We start from the raw sequence: 20,011 nt of genomic DNA on the forward strand, positions 1-20,011 counted from the left end.
TATAATAAATTCTTAAATAATACTTAAGCAGTGGATTCTCTCCTCTGTTTCCAAAATACAGGAAGTCATAGCACATTCCTTGCTGAAGGGACTGTAAGTAACAGAGCTCTATTTGATCCAAGGAATTTGTCTTCCCATATCCAAAACAAAATAAATAGAAGCAATTCTTCAAATACCATATAACGTCACCAAAATAAAGTTTCTAAGTTCTGGAAACAGAGACTTTCAAAGCAGTAATTAAAGTACTAGATCAGTCAATACTAACAAAGAATTTAGTACCTTGTATCTTGATCTCCGCAATATTCTTCTTCTCATCACAAATATTTAGACAGAAGGCATCCAGCTTGGCAAAAAGCTTGAAGTCAAAAACATCCTTATCCTTGGAAGGTCTAGCTACTAGAATAAGAGAGGGGGATATTTTAAAAGGTACATGTAATTCATAGTTTTACTTCAACTCCTGAGAGCGTTTGGGGTTTTTCTTTGACATTCAGATGACTTAGTTTTACTTCCCATGATTTGTTTCATCAACACTACCATAATTAAGTCTGTCAACTCCCATCTTAGAGCAACATACTTCTCTCTCTGAAGACAGGTCTATTGATAAAGGGCAAAACATACCAGAATTTGTTTGTTTTCTGTGTCTGATATTACACCTAACTAGTGATGACTTTTCATTGGAACAGTTCTACCTTTTTTTAAATTATGGGCAACTGCTGGCTCAAGAGGAAACAAACTGTACAGTATACTTAGTTTTAAAACTAAGTCAATAACTGAATAGGTTCACAGTAGTGGGGGGTTTCAGCTTATTCAGTATTTCCTATTCCAAGATCCTGATGTACCAAGTTTTCTCTTAAGCATCAAGTTTATAAGAAATGTCAAACCCTGGAAGCCTATTACAGGCAGTCAACACCCAGGTATCAAGAAAGCAAGTGTTAAGGCTGGGAAAAGTAGGGTGAAGTCACACACAAGTGATAACACACTGCCTACAGCAGAAGACTAGAAGCCATCAGACCTCACTCATGGTCTGCATCTTCACTACCCAAGAGTAGCAAAGTGTTAAATCAGGTATTTGTGAGTTCTACTAACCGTCTACAGCAGTAGCCCCTTTTTCAGTGTGCAGATTCCAACCCAGGGTATTTTAAATTAAGTCATTCAGAACATTCTTCACTAGACACCTCACTTGATGCTTGAGTTTCACAATTAGTATTTAAAGCCAGTGCAGCTGCCTCCCTCTGAGCCTATTTTGATAGAAATTCATCTTTTGTTTCAGTGCTACAGGAAAAGCAACATTTTCATTAGGCTGAAGACACCACTTATGACCACAGTCCTTGTTTCATTTACTGCTTTTTTGAATATCAGTCCTCCAGCCTGGTGAGCCACAATCACATCAGCTTTGATCTTTCAACCCATACTACAAAGCTAATGAGATTTCTTTGGATCTAATTGCTTTGTTGGATTTTGTGTATTTTGGTTTGTTTGGTTTTTTTAAGAACAATCATTTTGACAAAACCAAATGTACCTTTCTTTAATATAGTTTCATCTTGCTTTTCTTCTTTGGCTGGTATGTGTCCACTACTTTTACTGCCTGACGGTCTAACAACCGTTAGAAAACTGACTGTAGACATAAGAGCCTCTGTATGCAGTAGAAGGTTCAATGATGAAAAAGTTACCTGTTGAAAACATGAGACGCCGTAAGACACAGAAAGCAAAATAAAAATAACCATAACAACAACAAAAAACCCACCAAGAAACAAACTTAAATATGTAAAGAGTTGGACTGATGTGCAAAAACACCCAATGGGATCTGACAGTTTCTTAGAACCAGAAAAGCTGCATGTGATACCAGCATCACATCACTAAGGGAAAAAAAGCTTGTCATAAAGCAGAAAAGTGGCAAGCTTAGAGAACAAGAAAACCTAACAACTACTCAGGAGTTCTAACAGTTAACCTATGATCTCAGTATAAAAACAAAGTGATATAAAACTAATTTAAAAGCATTGAGTGAAAAACTCATTATGAAATACTACATTAAATGATTGGAAAACATGGATGACTAGGAGATACACCTGGAGCAAGGTAGTCTAACCTAAATTAGGATTCGGTCTTCTCAAGCAATATGCTTTGTCCCAGACTCCCTCTTGAATGCTCTTCAATAACACAATACTACATGAACAAGTAAGTGGCAGTATAAAGGTAGTTCTCAACAAATCCACTAAGGGAGTCCAAAAGGTGAGCATGGGCCTGCTGTGTAGCTTGATAACAATTATCTGTTCGAATAGGCTTGAAGTTGGATGTCGTAGTTTGGGCTGGGTGCCCTCTGCTACAGGGGTGTTTCCTGTGTCCAGAAGTCCATCCCAGTGGGTGGACTCAGGAAATTAGGTATTTCTACCATAATCCCTTGCACCACTATAAATTTTGCGGTGGGGTCTGGCACTTCCTCTTTCCTTCCCTCTCCGAGACTTGGTAACTGGGGGAGAGATCTCCCGGCCATGGGCCTGATTGGGCCCAAGGCCACAGGGGGATGGGCAGTCTCAGGCCTGGCCAGCTGAGACTAGCCCAGCAGAGGGAGGGGGAAGAAGGAGCCCTGGGGGTTTTGGATGCACCCTCAGGTGGGGATGGGATCTTTCTTTGTCACTGCGTTTTGGGTTTTCTGTAACATTCACTGCTTTCTATTTGAACTTTCATGACTTTTGCAATCCGTTTGTCTGAGTCGTTATTTCTGCCTGTGGTGGGGAGGGGATCTGCCCCAACCCATTACATTGGAAAAGACCAAATTCAATTCCTCCAGACAGAGAAGTTCCATTGAAGAGTTGCAAGGCAATACTTAATTATGTATACAAATTTAGCTCTCTCATCATCAGCATTGTCCCACAGCATGAAGTTAGTCAACTCAGTACACATATATGTGCCTCAGTAGCACTGTAGTAGTGGAACTGATATGCCCTGCTGCAGCTTCAGGAACCTTTCCTCAGCAAAAGGATTATAAAACTATTAGATGGCAAGTGAAATAGTTCAGTCTTCACACAAAATAATGCCATAAAGTTATCACATATACTAATGATGGATTTTTTTTGAGTCATATAACAGTCACAAGTTGAGAAGTTAGGTACATGCTGTCTAAAACGGTTTCCCTATCTTGCAATACTTATTATGAAATCAAATTCTCATTCTAGTCTATGACAAAAGTGATAGGAAAATGCAGTACAGAAAGAAGCTCCTGAGTCATATTTCAGAGTGAAGAATTAGAACATGTTCCCTTGTGCCCTCATCTTACCAAAGATTAATTTAATTGCTCATAAATGGACTTCTTAAATTTAGCTAACAATTTCTAGACCTCACTACATTTCCCATTCTCAGCATTGTAACTTCATGCTCTCCTATGCATGGGAATATGCATTCTTACATTAAATTTTATCCAGATGAACTAGCAAGACTGGTTTTGTCATCATTTAGAAATAAGCCATCACACTGCTCTTATATTAAATGAACTCCCTGCTGCAAGGCTGAGGCAAGGAAGGAGGAAAGTGGAAAATGGAAAGTATCTTTATTGATTCCTCCCTACTAAGCAAACAAGCAAAAGAAACTAGGCAATAAGATCTGCAAGCACTCACTTGAATCATCTGTTCAGTGTTGTCAAAAGTTGTCTGGAAGTGTGGCCCATTCCTGTCAGCCTGAAAACAGTGATTTGCATGAAGGTTAATATTCATCCCAACCACTCACTGTGTTCTTCATAAGATACAAAACAATCCACTAGAACTGAATAGGAGGTTTAAGACTTTTTTTTCAAGTGCTGCAAAAATAAATTGCAGAAGTTTTATCTATACCTTGATATATTCCACCTTCAGAAGGTCTAAGCCAGGTTTATCTGAGGAGCTGATTAGATGAATGGGTGCTTTTTTACCTGCAACATATCACAAAATATACAGTACTTAAGGTAATTTCTTTCAGGGAACCAAAGAATTTGTGCCTTGAACATCATAATTAACTTTCGATACCATTAAAATACATTGCACTACCAAATACAAATCATGGGTTTCTCTTCATTAAGTCCAAAATAGCAAGTCTGTACCCCTTCTCCATCCAAAGACGGAGCACTAAGCTATTTATTAATGTAGGAAGCATTGTGGTGGGAGTCCATAGCTTATTGACTCTACCAATGGGACAAACACTGCCAAAACAAACAGAACATTTGGTCTACAGGGAGCACAAGAGACAGGAGAGCCAGAGCTTCAGACTAACTGGTATATATACACACACACACAGACTAGTATAGTTCTTTCCCACTGCTTATTACCTCCAGTTTCATGGTAATCCAAACTTATTTTCTTTAAATAAGATACAGCTGCTAAATTAAATGTTTTGACAGTAGCTTCTGTCCCAAGATGCATTACATCAAATACAAGCACTGTTTCCTCAGTTTTCTTTTGCCTGGTGAGTTCTACTAAAACCTGGATGAGCAAGAAATAGACAGTTACACCATCTTCTGACATGTACTGTTCTCAGTGTTCAAACCAATAATGAAAACAGCACCAAAGAAATGTTTTGTTTCCTTTACTGGAAGTATTACTTTTACTACAAAGTTGAAGTGTGAAAACAGAAAAGTAATTGACTGATTAATGGTGAGAGATTAGGAATATTACAGAAACATTTGTGGATTTGATCTTTCCAAGTCACTTGCCTGGATAGTTACTCAATTCTTAGAGTGCCAATCTCCTACTCCTGTCCCTAAATGACTTGCTCGCTATCTTTTCTACCAAAATACTCCAGTAAGGATCTTTTTTGCTGATTCTTTTAATACAAGCATGTACAGGAAGTATGTATTTATTTTATTTACATGCATATATAACTCACACATGCAAATATGTACACATACACATGGTTTTTTTGGTTTGTGGCTATATTATTGCCTCTGCTAAATCTGGAGAACACTGGTAATAAAATATGAGATTTTTTTTTTAAATTATTCCTTATGTATTAGACAAAAATGGTATTAAAGAGAGATATACCTCTTTAATTTCAAACTTCAGCTGAAGGTCTGTCAGTTCCTCTTTGTCAAGCTCTTGATTTTCTAGTTCTTCTCCTTTCATTAGTGATCTATCAGTTGGTTCAGAACTTCCCTCAAAATCAAAACCTTCTTCTTCCGACTCTACAGATAGAGAGGTCAACTCCTCCTTAGTGAACATTCTTCAGAAACAGGAGTAAATATCCCACCCACTCTTTCCCATTCCAATGAGATTTTAAACTGTATGAACAGTCTAAACCTAATCTGACAAAATTTATTTCTTAGATATATTCTGCTTTCTTACCCTTTGGACAAAAAGTGAAGAAAAGCAAAGCTGTATTAAGGAAAGCACTAGTGTAGCTGTACACATTCAAGAACACACGTAAGGAAAACCAGTTCTAAAGTAACCTCCAGGAAACAAGTTTCCCAGGTTCCACCAGAACAGCCACTGAAGTACATGTTCCAATTCACAGGGTCAGTACAGTAATTTGATATTTGTTATTCTAGTTCTTTGTTTTCAGAATGAAAATAGCTTTTCTAATGCAAAAATGCAAACCACTCAAAACAACACAAATATGAAGCCTGTAACTCACTATTTTTGCCATATGTTGTCTGATTACACAAGCGCACACAACTTCTAGGCATACTACTCACCTTTTCTACTTCCCTACCCCCAAGTATGCATCCCAAAGTGGCAACAGCCACAGGTTTAATATTTGGCTGAATCCATTTTTGGATTTGAATCAATTTGGAAACAACAGGTTCCCCAATACTGTCTGCTAAGAAAATCAATGAAACCCTAAAGAAGGGGTTGTGTTTTTTTTTAATCAAATTTATTCTTCTGAGGTAGCATTAGCATCCTAAATTAACATTCTTGGGCAATTGACATTAAAGATGATCAGTTATTCTTATCTCTGTTGTCCTTACAACATGCTTTAAGATCAATAGCAGCCTGCAAGCATTAGCTGTTACATAATTTATGGCCTTTCACTTTTACAAAGGTGTATCTCTTACTTCTTACCTGACACAATTTCTGCTAAAAACTGAGGTGTATTACACAACACTTTACTAACAGCAGGAATTTTGGGAATAGCTGGTACCTGGAAAGAGAAAAAGAGAAAAAACAAAAAAAGGTGGGGAGGAAGATAATTACTGCTTTGAAGTTTGTATAACTTCTTATGTTCAGTCACATTTTGCTCTGATGATTCATGCTTCACCCTGCCTGGCCCACACTACTTGAGTCAGTTTTGCCAATACCTATTACTGAACCAATAGGACAAGGACAAAGGCTAAGCTAACCATGTATAAGAAAGCTCAGCAGATTCTGATTTAAGTCATAATGAAGACACTTATTCCAAGGTGGGGGGCGCAGGCAGGGGGAGGAAGACAACCACAGATATTACAATGATCATTTTAAGAGTGAATTCCTTCTAGAGATGGTGGTTTGGGGTTTTTTTGTTGTTGTGTTGTTGTTGTTTTAAATAATGCGGTCTTCTTACCCCCAGTTAGCTTACCTTTGTGCCTGGAACTGACACAGATGATTTCTGAGGCAACGGAATGCTATCAATCAGATCAAAAATTGCCTTGATTTTCTGGTCAGAGAGTCGGACGTGCACCAAAGGAAGGCCTCCTGACACTTTAAACCTTTTTTTAGTTAAACAAAACAAATCCAATCAATGAAATTCCACAATAAAAAACTACATACCAATTCCTGATTTAATTCTTTCAATATCTATACTCCTACATAAAGATCACATCACAGCAAAGTGAGTGACTCTGCCTTGAAAACAGACCAAGTCTTAGTTTAAACCAGTAACCAGTGACCATGACCAGGGAACTATTAGCCAAAACACATTTTGTAAAAAGTAATACAGTACTTTTTATTTCTTAATTCCTTCAAATCTTTGAGGAAAACACAGTTTTCTTTCAGTACACACTAACTAAAAAGAAATCTTTTCAACATAATTATATTACTTTGCCATCCTGGTATCTCTTTCCACCATCGATTTTGCCAACTGTACATGAATATCCATAGGCTGTAATATGTGCAAAGTCGAGGGATGTTGAAAACGAGCCTTCTTCCAGTCTTCACCTGCAGAAGTTTAGTACATTTAGATGGAAAGACATCACTTGCTAATTGGTTTAATAAAGGTATAGATAAATAGAAAATAGCAACCCAGCATCCTGTTGACTCATAAATTTAAGTCCAAATGAAGTACTAATGACAACTTTGGCTTTATTCTGCTGCACCTGATGGAAATTCTATGCATTTATGTTGCTTTCTGGCATCAAAGTAAAGAGGTGATACGGAAGTCCAAACACAAAAGCAAGCAGTTGTTTGAAGAGAAACTAATTAATACTTTTTTCCATTTAATACAAGACATGTATTATAATGGTCTTTTAGTTAACTACTGGTTTTTGTTTGCCTTTTTTCTTTAAAAGCATGTTTATTACAGGTAGGTAACCTTCATCAACTTCTTAAGTAAACAGCAGCTAAGTTGTTCCGTTACCTGCTTTTCCAAAAAGAAGTTGCACGTTTTTTATTTCCACATCAAACTTGTCATAAGCTTTGTCCATAATCTCCTCTAAAGATGAAAAGCTAGAAGCTTGACTACTGCCTTGATTTATGCTGTTCAGCTAAACACAATGGACAAGATTAGAGTTAAGTCTAAAACATACAAACATATGCTGTTAATTGTAGTGAGCATGAAGAAGGTGATTCGTAGTTTATGGCTGACCTTTGGGCTCTCCATATCACATGACAATCCACTCAAATGCAAGTTATGCACAAAATGGTTTTCTTATTGATTTACTGATGGAGTACCACTATAAGAAGTATTTTATTGGGAAACTAAAAATCAAGTTTAGTTATCATAATATTGAATTTTTTTGAAATAAGACAATCAATTTATGAAGTCTTTTGTTAATAAAAGGCTATCATTTCACAAAAAAGGGAACAAAACATCATGTGTTTTGCTGAAGAAGGGAAATTCTTTTCACAATCATGACTACAAAATAAAAATGTTTCCCTGAGGAGATTAACTAGCACGAGTATGTCAAAGACAACAGCTCTGAATACTGGTCAAGTCACTGATCCAAATTTGTTAAGAAATACAGTAAGCTAAAACACATTCACATAGATGATCACCTTTATCTACTGAAAACAAGATTGTTTCAGATAACAACTGCATTAAGATAAATGAGAATTTTCATCTTTGAAGAGACATCATTCATATACCTGAAATGTACCAAAGTCCAAAATCAGCAAATCTGATTTTTCATGATAGAAACCAGTCTGTGGAACCACAAGGTAGGAAGGTTTCAGGTTAATCTTCAAGTCAAGGACTTTCCGCATTTCAATAATATGAATTAATCCTTTAATAAAAAGGAAGGGATATGAGATTGAAATGCTTGAAATACTTCTGCCAGTCAACATACAAAACAGATGCTATCTAAAGATAATGCATCTTAAAAGAAGACAATCTTTCTAACACACTACTGGTATCTCACTAAACTCAATGCTCCTTCCCACAAAACATCCACAAATCCTCCAAGTCAAAAACTCAAGGGAAAAAAACAACCCTACTCTTCAGCCAGCAAACAAAGTGTTTAGGAGATCCTACCAAGCATTCAAGCCACCCAAGCATTCATTTTAAGTGAGATTTGTTATTATCTTACCTGTAGCAGTTCTCTCCTTGATTTCTTCCAGCTTCATTAAAGTGGCTGATGTTAGTCTTTCAAGATCCATACCCTTACTTGTTTGAAAGAATTCTACCATTGCATTTACTGTTCTCTTTAAAAAAAAAAAAAAAAAAAATCCAAACAGACAGACAAGAATGATCAATGTACCTGGAAGTCACTCAGTAAAAACTCAAAAACAGATCTCGACAAAGAGAATAAGGACAGAGGAAAGAATTGGAAAATAGGATAAAGAGTTTGGGTTACTACTCACCGCATCATATTTTATTTCCACAGGCTGTGATTCAATAGTAAGACTCTGGTCAGCAGTACTATTCTCTGGGTTAACATTAAACTCTATCCTAAGTAGGGAAGACTTGCTATCTCCTATGGAAGCCACAAGAGACGGTACGATGTTTTCTTGTCTCAGGCCTGTGACATACCAGTTTTCAAGCTTGGCTTCGACCCTAAGGATGATGAATAATTAAACATAGCTAATTAAAATACAGAACACAGTTGTTCATATAGGAGAGGTAAGAAAGATAAAGTCTTTGATAAAGCCAAACATGATGAGCTTCACAGGACTAACATACTAGATTGTTAAGAAATTGTTACATTAACTGGAGAAATAAAACAGGAGGTAAGCTGTTTGCAGCAACAGAGGGGATAGATTCTGTTTACCTTCTGTTATCTGCAAGATGGACTGAATATAAATTTTGTCTCATGTTTAAGAGAAACAGTTGCAAGAAAAAAGAAAGGCAGAATATTATACTACAGGTGAAACGGAGCAGTAATATTCATTATGACATATTAATGTCATGTATGAGCTATAGATTTGTTTTGGTGCAAACAGATGTTCTTTGCTAATAGCTTCTTTGACAACAGCATTAAGTGGAATCAATATAAAAATGTCTCTGAAAGAATGCATCAAACCACACTAACTTCACTCGTGCTTAGAAGTATCCACTAGATATGAAAATGGTTTCATGTCCTGGGTCTCCACCATTGGAATCCCTGACTTCAGCATGCAATGCAGTTTAAGCATCAATATCATAAGCCTGGCTCCACTGTGATAACCAAAGTACATTTTTTCCAGAAACTTAAAATACAAAAGATTATCTGTTCTGCTGTTTCTGTCAACTAAATTATATGGCATGCATTTATGTAACATTCTCAAAACTCTTTTTATTTTTGTGCAACATTCAGAGTGCACCTTTAGTATTTGCAAAAATGTCTTTTAGCAAAAGAGTCAGTAGCTGAGATGAGCCTATGCATTAAGTCAAAACAGGAAGGAACTGCAAATGAAAGCATGAAAAGTGCACTGACATTTTCCAGACACTAAAATTCTTCTTATCATACCTTCCAATAATTTATGTTCATTATTTCTAGTGTGCCCTTTCTGAAAGCACAAGAAGGGCCTTTTTACAAAGGCTTGTAGTAATAGCACAAGAGGGTGATGATACACTGGTTCCATGTTGCACAGGGAGGTCACAGGTACCCCCTCCATGAAGGTGTTCAAGGCCAGGTTGCATGAAGCCTTGAGCAACCTGGCCTAATGGGAGGTGTCCCTGTCCATGATGGGGGTGTTGAAACTAAATGATCTTTAAGGTCCCTTTCAAACTAAAGCACTCTGTGAATCTATGAAATAGTATTCCTTTCCTCATTCCATTCCATGTTATTCACCAAATAAAGTGACTGTAACCTTTCACCACAGTGCAAGTGAAGAATGTCCATAAATTCAGAAGTCAATATGCAACATAATACACTAATCAAGAAAAGATTTTAAAAGCCATGGGGGAGAGGAAGATGAGGTTTCTACAAAAAGAACAAAACAATCCATTTACTTAATAGCTTGTGCTCCTGGACGCTGTGATATTTTGGTACTCAGATCAATTATCTGTACTTTAAGAGTTTCTGCCACATTCTTGTCTTCTTTAATTGTAAGAGAAGTGCTTAACAGCTTCAGTGTCACAACATGGGCAACATACTAGTGAGAAGGACAGAGAAAACTGACATTAGTCACCTTGGTATTAATAATTTTTCATAAATCCTAGTACAACAAGTGAAAAAAAAATGTGGTATTTTGTTATTCCAGTTGACTAAGATCAGAAACACATCTCTACATCGGAAGCAAAGTACAGAGTTTTTACTTTTCTTTCAACCCTTATCAGTCATTTCTTTAACAAAAGAGCATATTCCAACAAACACAGAGCAGATATAGTCTGTATCTCTTCTCAGGATTCAGGGAAGGGGGCTTTTTCAACCTTAAAAGCAAGCATAGCTAAACTATGCTCAGTAGGGCACTAGCAAGACAAGCAAAATCATCATAATTCCATCAATTAACTAGATTTTTAGAAGACACTGCACATATGCCTTTGGTTGTCCTTGCTACTGAATGTCATGTCTTGACCTTGTCAAGAGAAGATTTTGAATTGACACATATACCATTTTATTACTGTGTTAACCAGCAACTTAATAAGAATCAGATAATACTTCCCATCTGAATTTGAAGCCTACATTCTTCTACAGGGTACTTAGAGGGATGAAAGCACCTTTACTTATCATTTGTCCAAATATAAAATGCAAGGTTTTTTTCAACATGTGTAAGTAAGGAAAGCATAATAGACAAATTAAAAAGGAAAGCACCAGTACTGAGCTGTTTCTCTCCTTGTTGGTAAAGCTTCTTTGCTCTTTTCAATTTGACAGGAGCAGAAATTCATACAATAGTCTCCATGCTACCATTTAATTCTGACCTTCTCAGTGTAAGGAATATATAAAATTATTATAATTTAACAATAATATATAAGGTTGAAAAGTTAAAAAGTGTTTGGTTGTTCAGAGGAGAGGCTTTCTGGGAGAAAAGACAACATCTTCCTTGAAGGAAACAATCTTGCTGTAAAAAGTGCTTCTGTAAGTGATGAACCACTTTAAGCAGAACCACCAGTCATGTCAAGATTTGAAATACTGTAATAGTGCTCATAGAAAGTAACTATTATGAGAGAAATCTTACCACCTCATTTTCTCAGTTGTTTGCCTTCTACCTTTCTTTCTTTAAGCCCTTAAGAATACTATACCTGCAACATTTTGTCTTCTATTGCTTTTCTTAAAAAGCAAAAAAAGTCACACAACTGTGGGTTTGTGTCTATTATTTTATGCTTTCCTCAGTATAGCAGAAAAAAAATACTGCAACTGAAATTGCCTAATATTAATCATTAGGACCAAATTTTTAATAGAAATATAACATGATCCTCCTAACAAAAGCCTTCCTGAAAGTTATAAATATTGGGTCCAACATGAAATAATCGTGTGATAACGTTCACCTTTATATAAGCAACTATTCAGTTACCAGAATCCAACTGACTGCATTTTTTTCTTTAAGTAGCTTACCTGCTTTGGTAAGGAAAGGTGATGGGAGCTGTCGCTATATCCAATAGCAGTAAAAAGTTGAGCTTTCTCTTCTGGTGTCATTAATTCATCAATAGCTAGAAACCAAAAATCCATGAAAATTTATACAAAACTAGTCTTTGTACGTGGCATTACATAAACTGCACAGAAACCAGTATTACCTGTATTACAAGAGAAGCCATAATTCCCAAGGATGGAGCACTATTAGAACAAAACTGCAGTCCAGACAGCAAGTCACAAGAAGACAATATTCCATTTGCCACCTACTACATTAGAGCTCTAAACTCTAATGCTTATGGCCATTTCTTAGGTATGCATTATTTGCCAGCTCAGCATTCATTAACAGTAACTAATGCTATAAAATGGATCAATATTGCATTGCACTATTTATGTCATATTCTCTACTTCTGTATAGTAGGCAGTAAAACATACTGTAACTTTAAGAATAAAGTGTATAAAAATGTGAAGTCTCCACAGAAGATCAGCACATTGCAGTCTACACCTACTTTCAGGAACAAGTGATTCCTCATCCTCCTTTTTTCTAGATTCTCTTTTAGCCCAGAAACCACCAAACCATCCGCTCTTTTTTTCTGCTTCAGTGGTTTTCTTCTTCAGTAGTTTTTGTCCTGACCTTATTGTCTACAAACCAGACATTAAAATACAGAGTTAACAGAATTACCATATTTTGTTTTCTGTAAATAGTGTGTGTATGCATGTTGAACAGACATTTAACTGATGGACAGCAACAGCAGCCTGCAGGGGATGAAGAGCACTTTGACTCAACAGACAAGCAAAAAGAAGATCTGAATGGAGGAACACTTGTATGTTTGTGTGTGTGGAAACAAGCATCTGTTACTTTAGCTTTGGTTGGCCTTTTTCTGCACATTAAATGCTAGCATTTATACTACAAAGAAAAAGGGAGAAAGCAACTACATTCCTTCAGACCAGCAGTAACAATTCCAATGACCGATCCTGTACCATTAAAGGCTTTAAATATGTGTAATTTGTACTCTGGCTTTTACTTGGCATTTTAAAAAAACCCAAGGTCTAAACATAAACAACTCAAAAATAAAACCCACCACAATTATTTTTTCATCTTCTTTCTACATGCTTTCTGGATGTGCAGACCAACACTGAGGCTATACTGACATCAATAGAAACTATATGATGCGACTACAAGGGTTCATTTTTATGTTAGGAAAACATCTACCAGTAGCAAGCTCCAAGAGAACTACTCTGAAGATAAAAAACTTCTAGCATGCTCAGGGCAACTTAACTGTAGTCAACACTTTTCTTTATGGTGTAACACAAAGTTCCTTGTTGAGTGTCACCAATTATTTTTAAAAAATAAAAACTAGTGAAAGACATTGACATTTAGGAAATTCTCTCAGAATTGCTTTTTAATTAGATTGGCTGCCCCTAAAATGAGAGTATCTGAAGGCATAAGTAGGATAGGAAAAGCTGTACATATTTGACCCTGAATAGCTGCAGAACTTATCTTGAAATAACAGAAGCCAATGGGAAAAAAAAGAATCATTACATCGTCTCACTTCAACAACTAACTGAATGGTGCAGAGTGGGGCACAGTAACCATGTGCACACACAATGGTAGCTTTTTGGAACTTGTTTCCAGTTTGGAAATCCATCTGCTCTTTTCCTGGAAGGACAGGAAATTTGCTTTCTTGCCTCCCTATCCTATCATACTCATCAGCACTGATTTTTTTTGTAAGATACTATCGTGACAAATCCACTTTATTTGAAGTTCAACAATACTACTGAACAAAAATTATTTCTTACCTCAACTTGCGCTTGTTGTCTTGCTAAGATTATATTGAAGACGTCAAGCTTTCTTTCCAGGTCCTGTGGAAATGCATGATGGAATCATTTACCTCTCAATCACACTTAGGAAAGGTTCACCACTACAAATTCTCTACCAGCTCCTTCATATTAACACTCCATTTTCTTTCTAGATCTGCTCCTTATTCTCAAGGGTACAACCCAAGAAGGTCTCTAAAAGGTCCAACCCAGTGTTAGGCAGTCCTTTTTCTTTTTCTTTTTTTTAAAAAGGCAAATCTTGTACTTCATTAAATGCATCCAAGTTCAATCAAAAAGGGTTTGTTTATTTTCTTTATTTCCACAACAAGTTACACTGAAATTCGGATTAAGATGCTATTTCCACAGAACTCTCATGCTCTTGTGAAACCAATAACCTGGATTGCTGACACATATATTTATGGATTTAACAAAGGGACCAAATCATACATCCTCCAAAAAGAAAACCCACATACCTGAATTTGCCTCTGTGTTTCTTCTGACAGTTTACTCTGCGTCAGCTTGTTCTTGTACAAGTTTTTGTAACTCTTCAGAAGCTGCCTATGTTGTTTTATGTTGCTCCATGACCACATTTGTGTGTATCTTCTGATGTGAACTTCAAGAACACTGTTGCCTGCATACTTCCACCTACAAAAAACAGTTAACATACATGTCTCCCTCGTAAGAGGTTTGCTAATTTTTTCCTTTGGTCTTTCTGAAATTGTATTTTCACTTCTAGAGAAAACATCAAAGTTTTGTTCAGAGACTGGGGGATAAGGGGTTAGCCAGCTTTGCAAGTCACTTGGTTCTTTCACGTTTTCTCTTCTGCAAGCCTCTTCTACTTAGCTAAGTAAAGCTGTATGGAAATCATAGGGGTATATGCTATCTACTTTTAAAACTACATTTAAACACAATGGAGAATGAAGAGACCTGAAATAACTCCAGCATCTCTAAGAATGCACAAGCATACATATCTTACCATTGTCTTGCATTTTTATGGAGACATACATTTGGCCTAAATCTTCTGTATGGTGCATTGCGAACCATACAATCTATGGACTCCAGAAGGTCTATCATGCTGAGATACTAAACAAAGAAAAACAAGTTTCTTAGTAGACATTTACATTTTAGTGCACATGGTTCCTAATGTATACATATACCATGGTCTTCAGTATTCCCCAAACCACATAAAAAAATGTAAGCCTATTCATTTTTATTAGTATGTGAAAGTGGACCAACAATACTCACTGCTCTCAAAGGATACTACTGTATAAATGTCCGCTTTTCTTGCCGAACTAAAACAATTTGTGTTTCTGTTGGCCTGCTCAGCACAAAGCCTCAGGCTGGGGTAGACGGCGAGCCCATATGGGCAATGAACTTCTGAGCGAATTAAGGGGAAAAAAGAGGGCGTATCATCTTTGGAAGGAAGGAGAGGTTAACCATGAAATGTTTAAGGATGTTGCTAAGCCATGGAGGAAAAATACAAGAGTGGCAAAAGCCTATTTAGAGCTTAGACTGGCCACTGTCGTGAAGGACAACAAAATATCCTTTTACAAATCTATTAATGGCAAGAGGAGGGGCAAGTACAACCTCCAATCCTCAGTGGACATGGAGGGGCATGTTGTAACTAAAGATGAGGAAATGGCAGAGGTACTTAACACCTTCTTTGTCTCAATTTTTAATAGCAAGATATGTTGTCTTCTGGACAACTGGCCTCCTGAGCTAGCAGACGGTGTCAGGGAGCAGTATAGTTCCCCTGTAATCCAGGAGGAAGCAGGAAGGGACCTGCTGAGACACTTGCACCCCACAAGTCCATGGGACCAGATAGGATCCATCCTAGGGTGCTGAGAGAGCTGGTAGATGAGCTCGCTGGTAGATGGCTCGCCAAGCCACTCTCCATCATTTTTCAACAGTCCTGGCTCACTGGAGAGGTCCCTGATGACTAGAAGCTGACCAATGTGATGCTCATCCACAAGAAAGGCTGGAAGAAGGAACCAGGAAATTACAGACCTGTCAGCCTGACCTCAGTGCCAGGCAAGGTTATGGAACAGGTCATCTTCAGTGCAATCACACAGCACTTACAGGATGGCCAAGAGATCAGGCACAGCCAGCGTGGATTTAGGAGGGCAGGTTCTGCCTGACCAACCTGATCTCCTTCTGTGATCAGGTGACCCACCTGGTGAATGGTGGGAAGGCTGTGGATGTAGTCTACCTGGATGTCACCAAGGTCTTTGACACTGTCTGCCACAACAAACTCCTAACAAAGCTGGCAGCTCATGGCTTGGACAGATTCACTCTGAAATGGGTCAAGAACCGGCTGGAGGGCCAAGCCCAGAGAGTGGTGGTGAATGGTGCCACATCCAGTTGGCAGCCAGGCACTTGTGATGAACCCCAGGGAATCAGTTATGGGCCATTATGATCCTGTTCAATATCTTTATTGATGATTTCGATGAGGGGATTGAGTCCATCATCAGTAAGTTTGCAGATGACACCAAGTTAGGAGCAGGAGTCAATCTGTTGGAGGGTAGGAGGGCAGAAGGACCTTGACAGGCTGGACAGGTGGGCAGAGCCCAACGGCATGACATTTAAAAAGCTCTCTAGCAAGCTAGCTTCAAATTTTCACTGAATAAATGAAGACATTAAAATTGCTAAGGGAGCTATCTTCAGCTGCCTTTGTTGGCCAAAACCAGTATACACCATTCATTCCCATTCCTGCTTGTATCTTGGCACATCTACAGCTACAACATTAACTTGTAGTTTTATAGAAAAAGGGCTACTCATAGGAATTATTCCATTCTCTGCATGAAAGGAACACTATTGTAAAGGCTGAATACAATTGGTCCACAGAGGGCCCACAAATAACAGGGCCAGAGCACTAGGGTCCAGCACCAGGAAGTGACTGTTACACAAAGGGAACATGATCCCACACTTTTCCTAGTGACTGCTAAACTTGCACAGAAGCAAAAAATTCCCAAAGAATGTTTTCTAACCAAAAGAATCCCACACTTCAACAGCTGATAAGAGATATCACATCAGCTTACCTGTGGCTTAGTGAATTCAATGGCAATTCTCTGTACTTCTACACTACAATCAAGCTTGGGAGTTTTTAATTCTGCTTCTGCGTGTGGGTTGAGAAACAGTTTTGCAGAGGCTGACACGGGTCTAAAAACTTAAAAGATATAAAAAAAATTGAGATTAATTTTATGTTTTTAACTACAGTATGGAAAGAGATCTTCAAGTTCTTACTTACACTACCTGACATATCAAGCACTTAGTACCAATACCACATATGCTCAAGATCCTCAGAATCAGGATGCAGTTCTTAGCAAAAATTAAGATAGCCCAGCAGCAGTCAAAAAGCATATAAATTCTGATAAGCTCTATTACATTTAGGTATTCATAAAATAAATTTAGTATGGGCATGCTTGCATGATAAGGTTAGGCTGTTGTACGCTAACATGATCAGTATAGTTTATATGAACCCATTCCCAGCTTACTTACTATACTGGTAGTCTTGAGGCTGATAATCACTACGTGGAATTCCACTTTTCAGCTGATCCTGTAAAGGAATATGATGCCATCTATCAATCACTGAAGAGCATTACTTGCTTACTTCTCTAACCTTTGAATAGAACAGCTGAAGTTCACGTGTTATTTGCAAAGGCCTTCCCAATGAGAAAAGCTAATAAGCACAAATACTTAAGAGTGAAGGGTTTCAGCACATGAGGTTAAAATTAAGTTTCTCAAGTGGAAGGTTAGTACAGTTTTTATTAAACTTTCATCTAAATCTTGCAGTAACAACTAAAGTGGGTTAATTTAGAAACATATAGCTCATGTGTACACTCAAATATGTAAACACAACAGACGAAGCATTTGTTTTTAAACTTCTTGAAGGTAGCAAAGGTATCTATTTATATTCCACCCTTTCTCAATTTTTAGCATGTCAAAAGGCCACGTGAACCTTCTGGTATTCTGCAGGTATGAGAAGAATTAAAGATAAGAAAGAAATCAGGAAAACACAGGACAATCCAAGAGGCCTAAGAAATAGTGTGCTGGAACAAAGTCTTAATTCCAAATGAGATCTGTCCCACGTTACAATTCTTTGGCAATTTATCGAGAATGCAATGTTCATGCCCAAACATTCTATCTGGTTGCAGAATTACAGTAACACAATCAGTTAAAGCAGGAGCCCTGCTTTTAGGAAGATGCACCTACATGAAGGCAAATGTTCCCATCCTATTTCATAAAGCCAGTCCATATTAACAGCCAGTTTTACAAAGAAAATAGTTTGTAACTACTAATTTCTTCAACCTAATCCTTTAGTCACTTCATTTCAAATCTGGTATGCATTTTATGAGGTATACTGTCATTAAAAGTATTTGTATTTCAATCTACTTTGTCTGATATGTAGGAATAAACGCTAACTTTAAATGACATAAAATATAGACCAGCTAATCTCACAACCAGCCATATACACATATTACTGAAGTGTGAAGACTACTGTAAGAAAGTAGCTACAGAATTCCCTGTTTGTTCTTAACATAGCACAGACCAATTGAATGCTATGATAATTTTAAGAGGCACAGTCATGAAATGAGATTTAAGAATTGCTTTCCCCCAGCACTCAAAGGAAAGTTCACATGCAGGACATACCACAGGGCTTTGGAAAAGGCAACTCCCATTTTACAGTCATGAAAGCTGTAGAATTCTTTCAGGAAGTACACATTAAAAACTTGCTTGACAATGGAACACAAAGTGGTACTTCCTGATACATAGAACTTAAATTCAGCACCTTCACTTACAGCATAGTTAATAACTTGAATTCTTGAAAAGGACTGAGATCTAAGCTGCCAGACAGTGTCAGGTAAGCCCATAAAGCCACCAGTCCACAAGCATGTCAAGGACTGATTCACAAAGGATCTAATAATACTGGAATGACCCATTTGAAGCACCAAGGTTTTTGCTGCAGTCAGTTCAAATTGTGTACTGGGTTGTGTTTACATTTCATTTCAGACTGAGATACAAGGAAAACAGGTAATTCTAAGACATTATCCAGTCCTACTATGTATCCCACATACAAAGCTGTAACTATCTTCTGCCTGTCAAGCATAGCATATTCATTCTCTCGTCCATATAACTTATTCCACCAAAGCTCTTGAAAATTTTGCCTAAACTGCTTTCCATAATAAGTGTTGCTACCTTAAAGCAACACTTTCTTTGTTTATCTCTCGCAATGGACACGTACATACCTAAGTTTTTGTTTATTAGGAAGCAAAAAAAAATTCCTTTTAAACACCTCCTTCTTTTCTCTCTTTTCACTGTATTGGCTCATGTCAGCTTAGAGAACCTGGATAATAAGATGTTGCTTCCTGCTCTGTGATTTATTTATTTGTTTAAATTCTATGTTTGTTTATTAGCTCAATATTGCCTTATTCATTACACTAGCTATGTTATAGCTCAGATACTTAAGTAAACAGTACTGGGTAAACAGCACCAAGTGAAGATGAATATGCCAACATGATTTAACAGTTTCTACCAGTTTCTAAAATTTACAGGAGCTGATAACATATGAAGTTAACAAAGACATACTGGCTATCAATGGTGCAAATCAATTAACACACAACACTGCTATATGAATACTGCTGACAGAAAGTGAGAAGTGGGGTGGAAATCAGTATAGTGCAGTTTTGAGTATAACAACAGCTACAGAATATAGTATTGTTACATACAGTTTCTTCTACATTACCAGTATTTGCTCACGGAAGCCATGATAATACATTTTGCTGTGTATGTTCCAGTAAGCACTGAGGCTGTCCAGGCACAAAAGCTGCACAGGAAAGAAAACATTGAACAGATTCCTAAGTCATTACTCAACTCATTCTATGAGCTTGAATTTCCATTTGCTAGATAGCAAGCCCACCATTATCACTGAGCTGTATTTAATCTTACAATACTATTTTTGAAGTGAAAACTAAGTTGCTCAAAAGAGTTAAAGCACAGATCATGCACATCTGTTAAACATGACTCTGGATTGCAGGGGCAAGGGTGCATAAAATCCAACATTTGGCCTAATAAAGAAGCCAGCCTAATAAACCCTCCTTATATGGTTATTTG

General features: G+C 37.3%; 1 protein-coding gene across 1 annotated transcript in view; it reads right to left on the bottom strand.

The window, feature by feature from the left end:
• VPS13C (vacuolar protein sorting 13 homolog C) overlaps nucleotides 1-20,011 on the bottom strand; it is an 86,488-nt gene that overhangs the window by 49,093 nt on the left and 17,384 nt on the right. The window contains exons 11-32 of the mRNA XM_054169190.1: nucleotides 19,644-19,724; nucleotides 17,399-17,456; nucleotides 16,939-17,066; nucleotides 14,877-14,983; nucleotides 14,374-14,545; nucleotides 13,883-13,945; nucleotides 12,592-12,724; nucleotides 12,068-12,162; nucleotides 10,525-10,667; nucleotides 8,955-9,147; nucleotides 8,681-8,795; nucleotides 8,241-8,377; nucleotides 7,513-7,639; nucleotides 6,977-7,094; nucleotides 6,517-6,646; nucleotides 6,024-6,102; nucleotides 5,007-5,146; nucleotides 4,295-4,448; nucleotides 3,825-3,901; nucleotides 3,612-3,671; nucleotides 1,520-1,670; nucleotides 280-396 (exon numbers count right to left, since the gene is read on the bottom strand). Of these exons, the coding sequence (XP_054025165.1) occupies nucleotides 280-396; nucleotides 1,520-1,670; nucleotides 3,612-3,671; nucleotides 3,825-3,901; nucleotides 4,295-4,448; nucleotides 5,007-5,146; nucleotides 6,024-6,102; nucleotides 6,517-6,646; nucleotides 6,977-7,094; nucleotides 7,513-7,639; nucleotides 8,241-8,377; nucleotides 8,681-8,795; nucleotides 8,955-9,147; nucleotides 10,525-10,667; nucleotides 12,068-12,162; nucleotides 12,592-12,724; nucleotides 13,883-13,945; nucleotides 14,374-14,545; nucleotides 14,877-14,983; nucleotides 16,939-17,066; nucleotides 17,399-17,456; nucleotides 19,644-19,724 (2,578 nt within the window). The remainder of the gene's footprint in view (nucleotides 1-279; nucleotides 397-1,519; nucleotides 1,671-3,611; nucleotides 3,672-3,824; nucleotides 3,902-4,294; nucleotides 4,449-5,006; nucleotides 5,147-6,023; nucleotides 6,103-6,516; nucleotides 6,647-6,976; nucleotides 7,095-7,512; nucleotides 7,640-8,240; nucleotides 8,378-8,680; nucleotides 8,796-8,954; nucleotides 9,148-10,524; nucleotides 10,668-12,067; nucleotides 12,163-12,591; nucleotides 12,725-13,882; nucleotides 13,946-14,373; nucleotides 14,546-14,876; nucleotides 14,984-16,938; nucleotides 17,067-17,398; nucleotides 17,457-19,643; nucleotides 19,725-20,011) is intronic.

The sequence above is a fragment of the Dryobates pubescens genome, chromosome 17 (genome assembly GCF_014839835.1).
Source record: "Dryobates pubescens isolate bDryPub1 chromosome 17, bDryPub1.pri, whole genome shotgun sequence".
NCBI lineage: Eukaryota > Metazoa > Chordata > Aves > Piciformes > Picidae > Dryobates > Dryobates pubescens.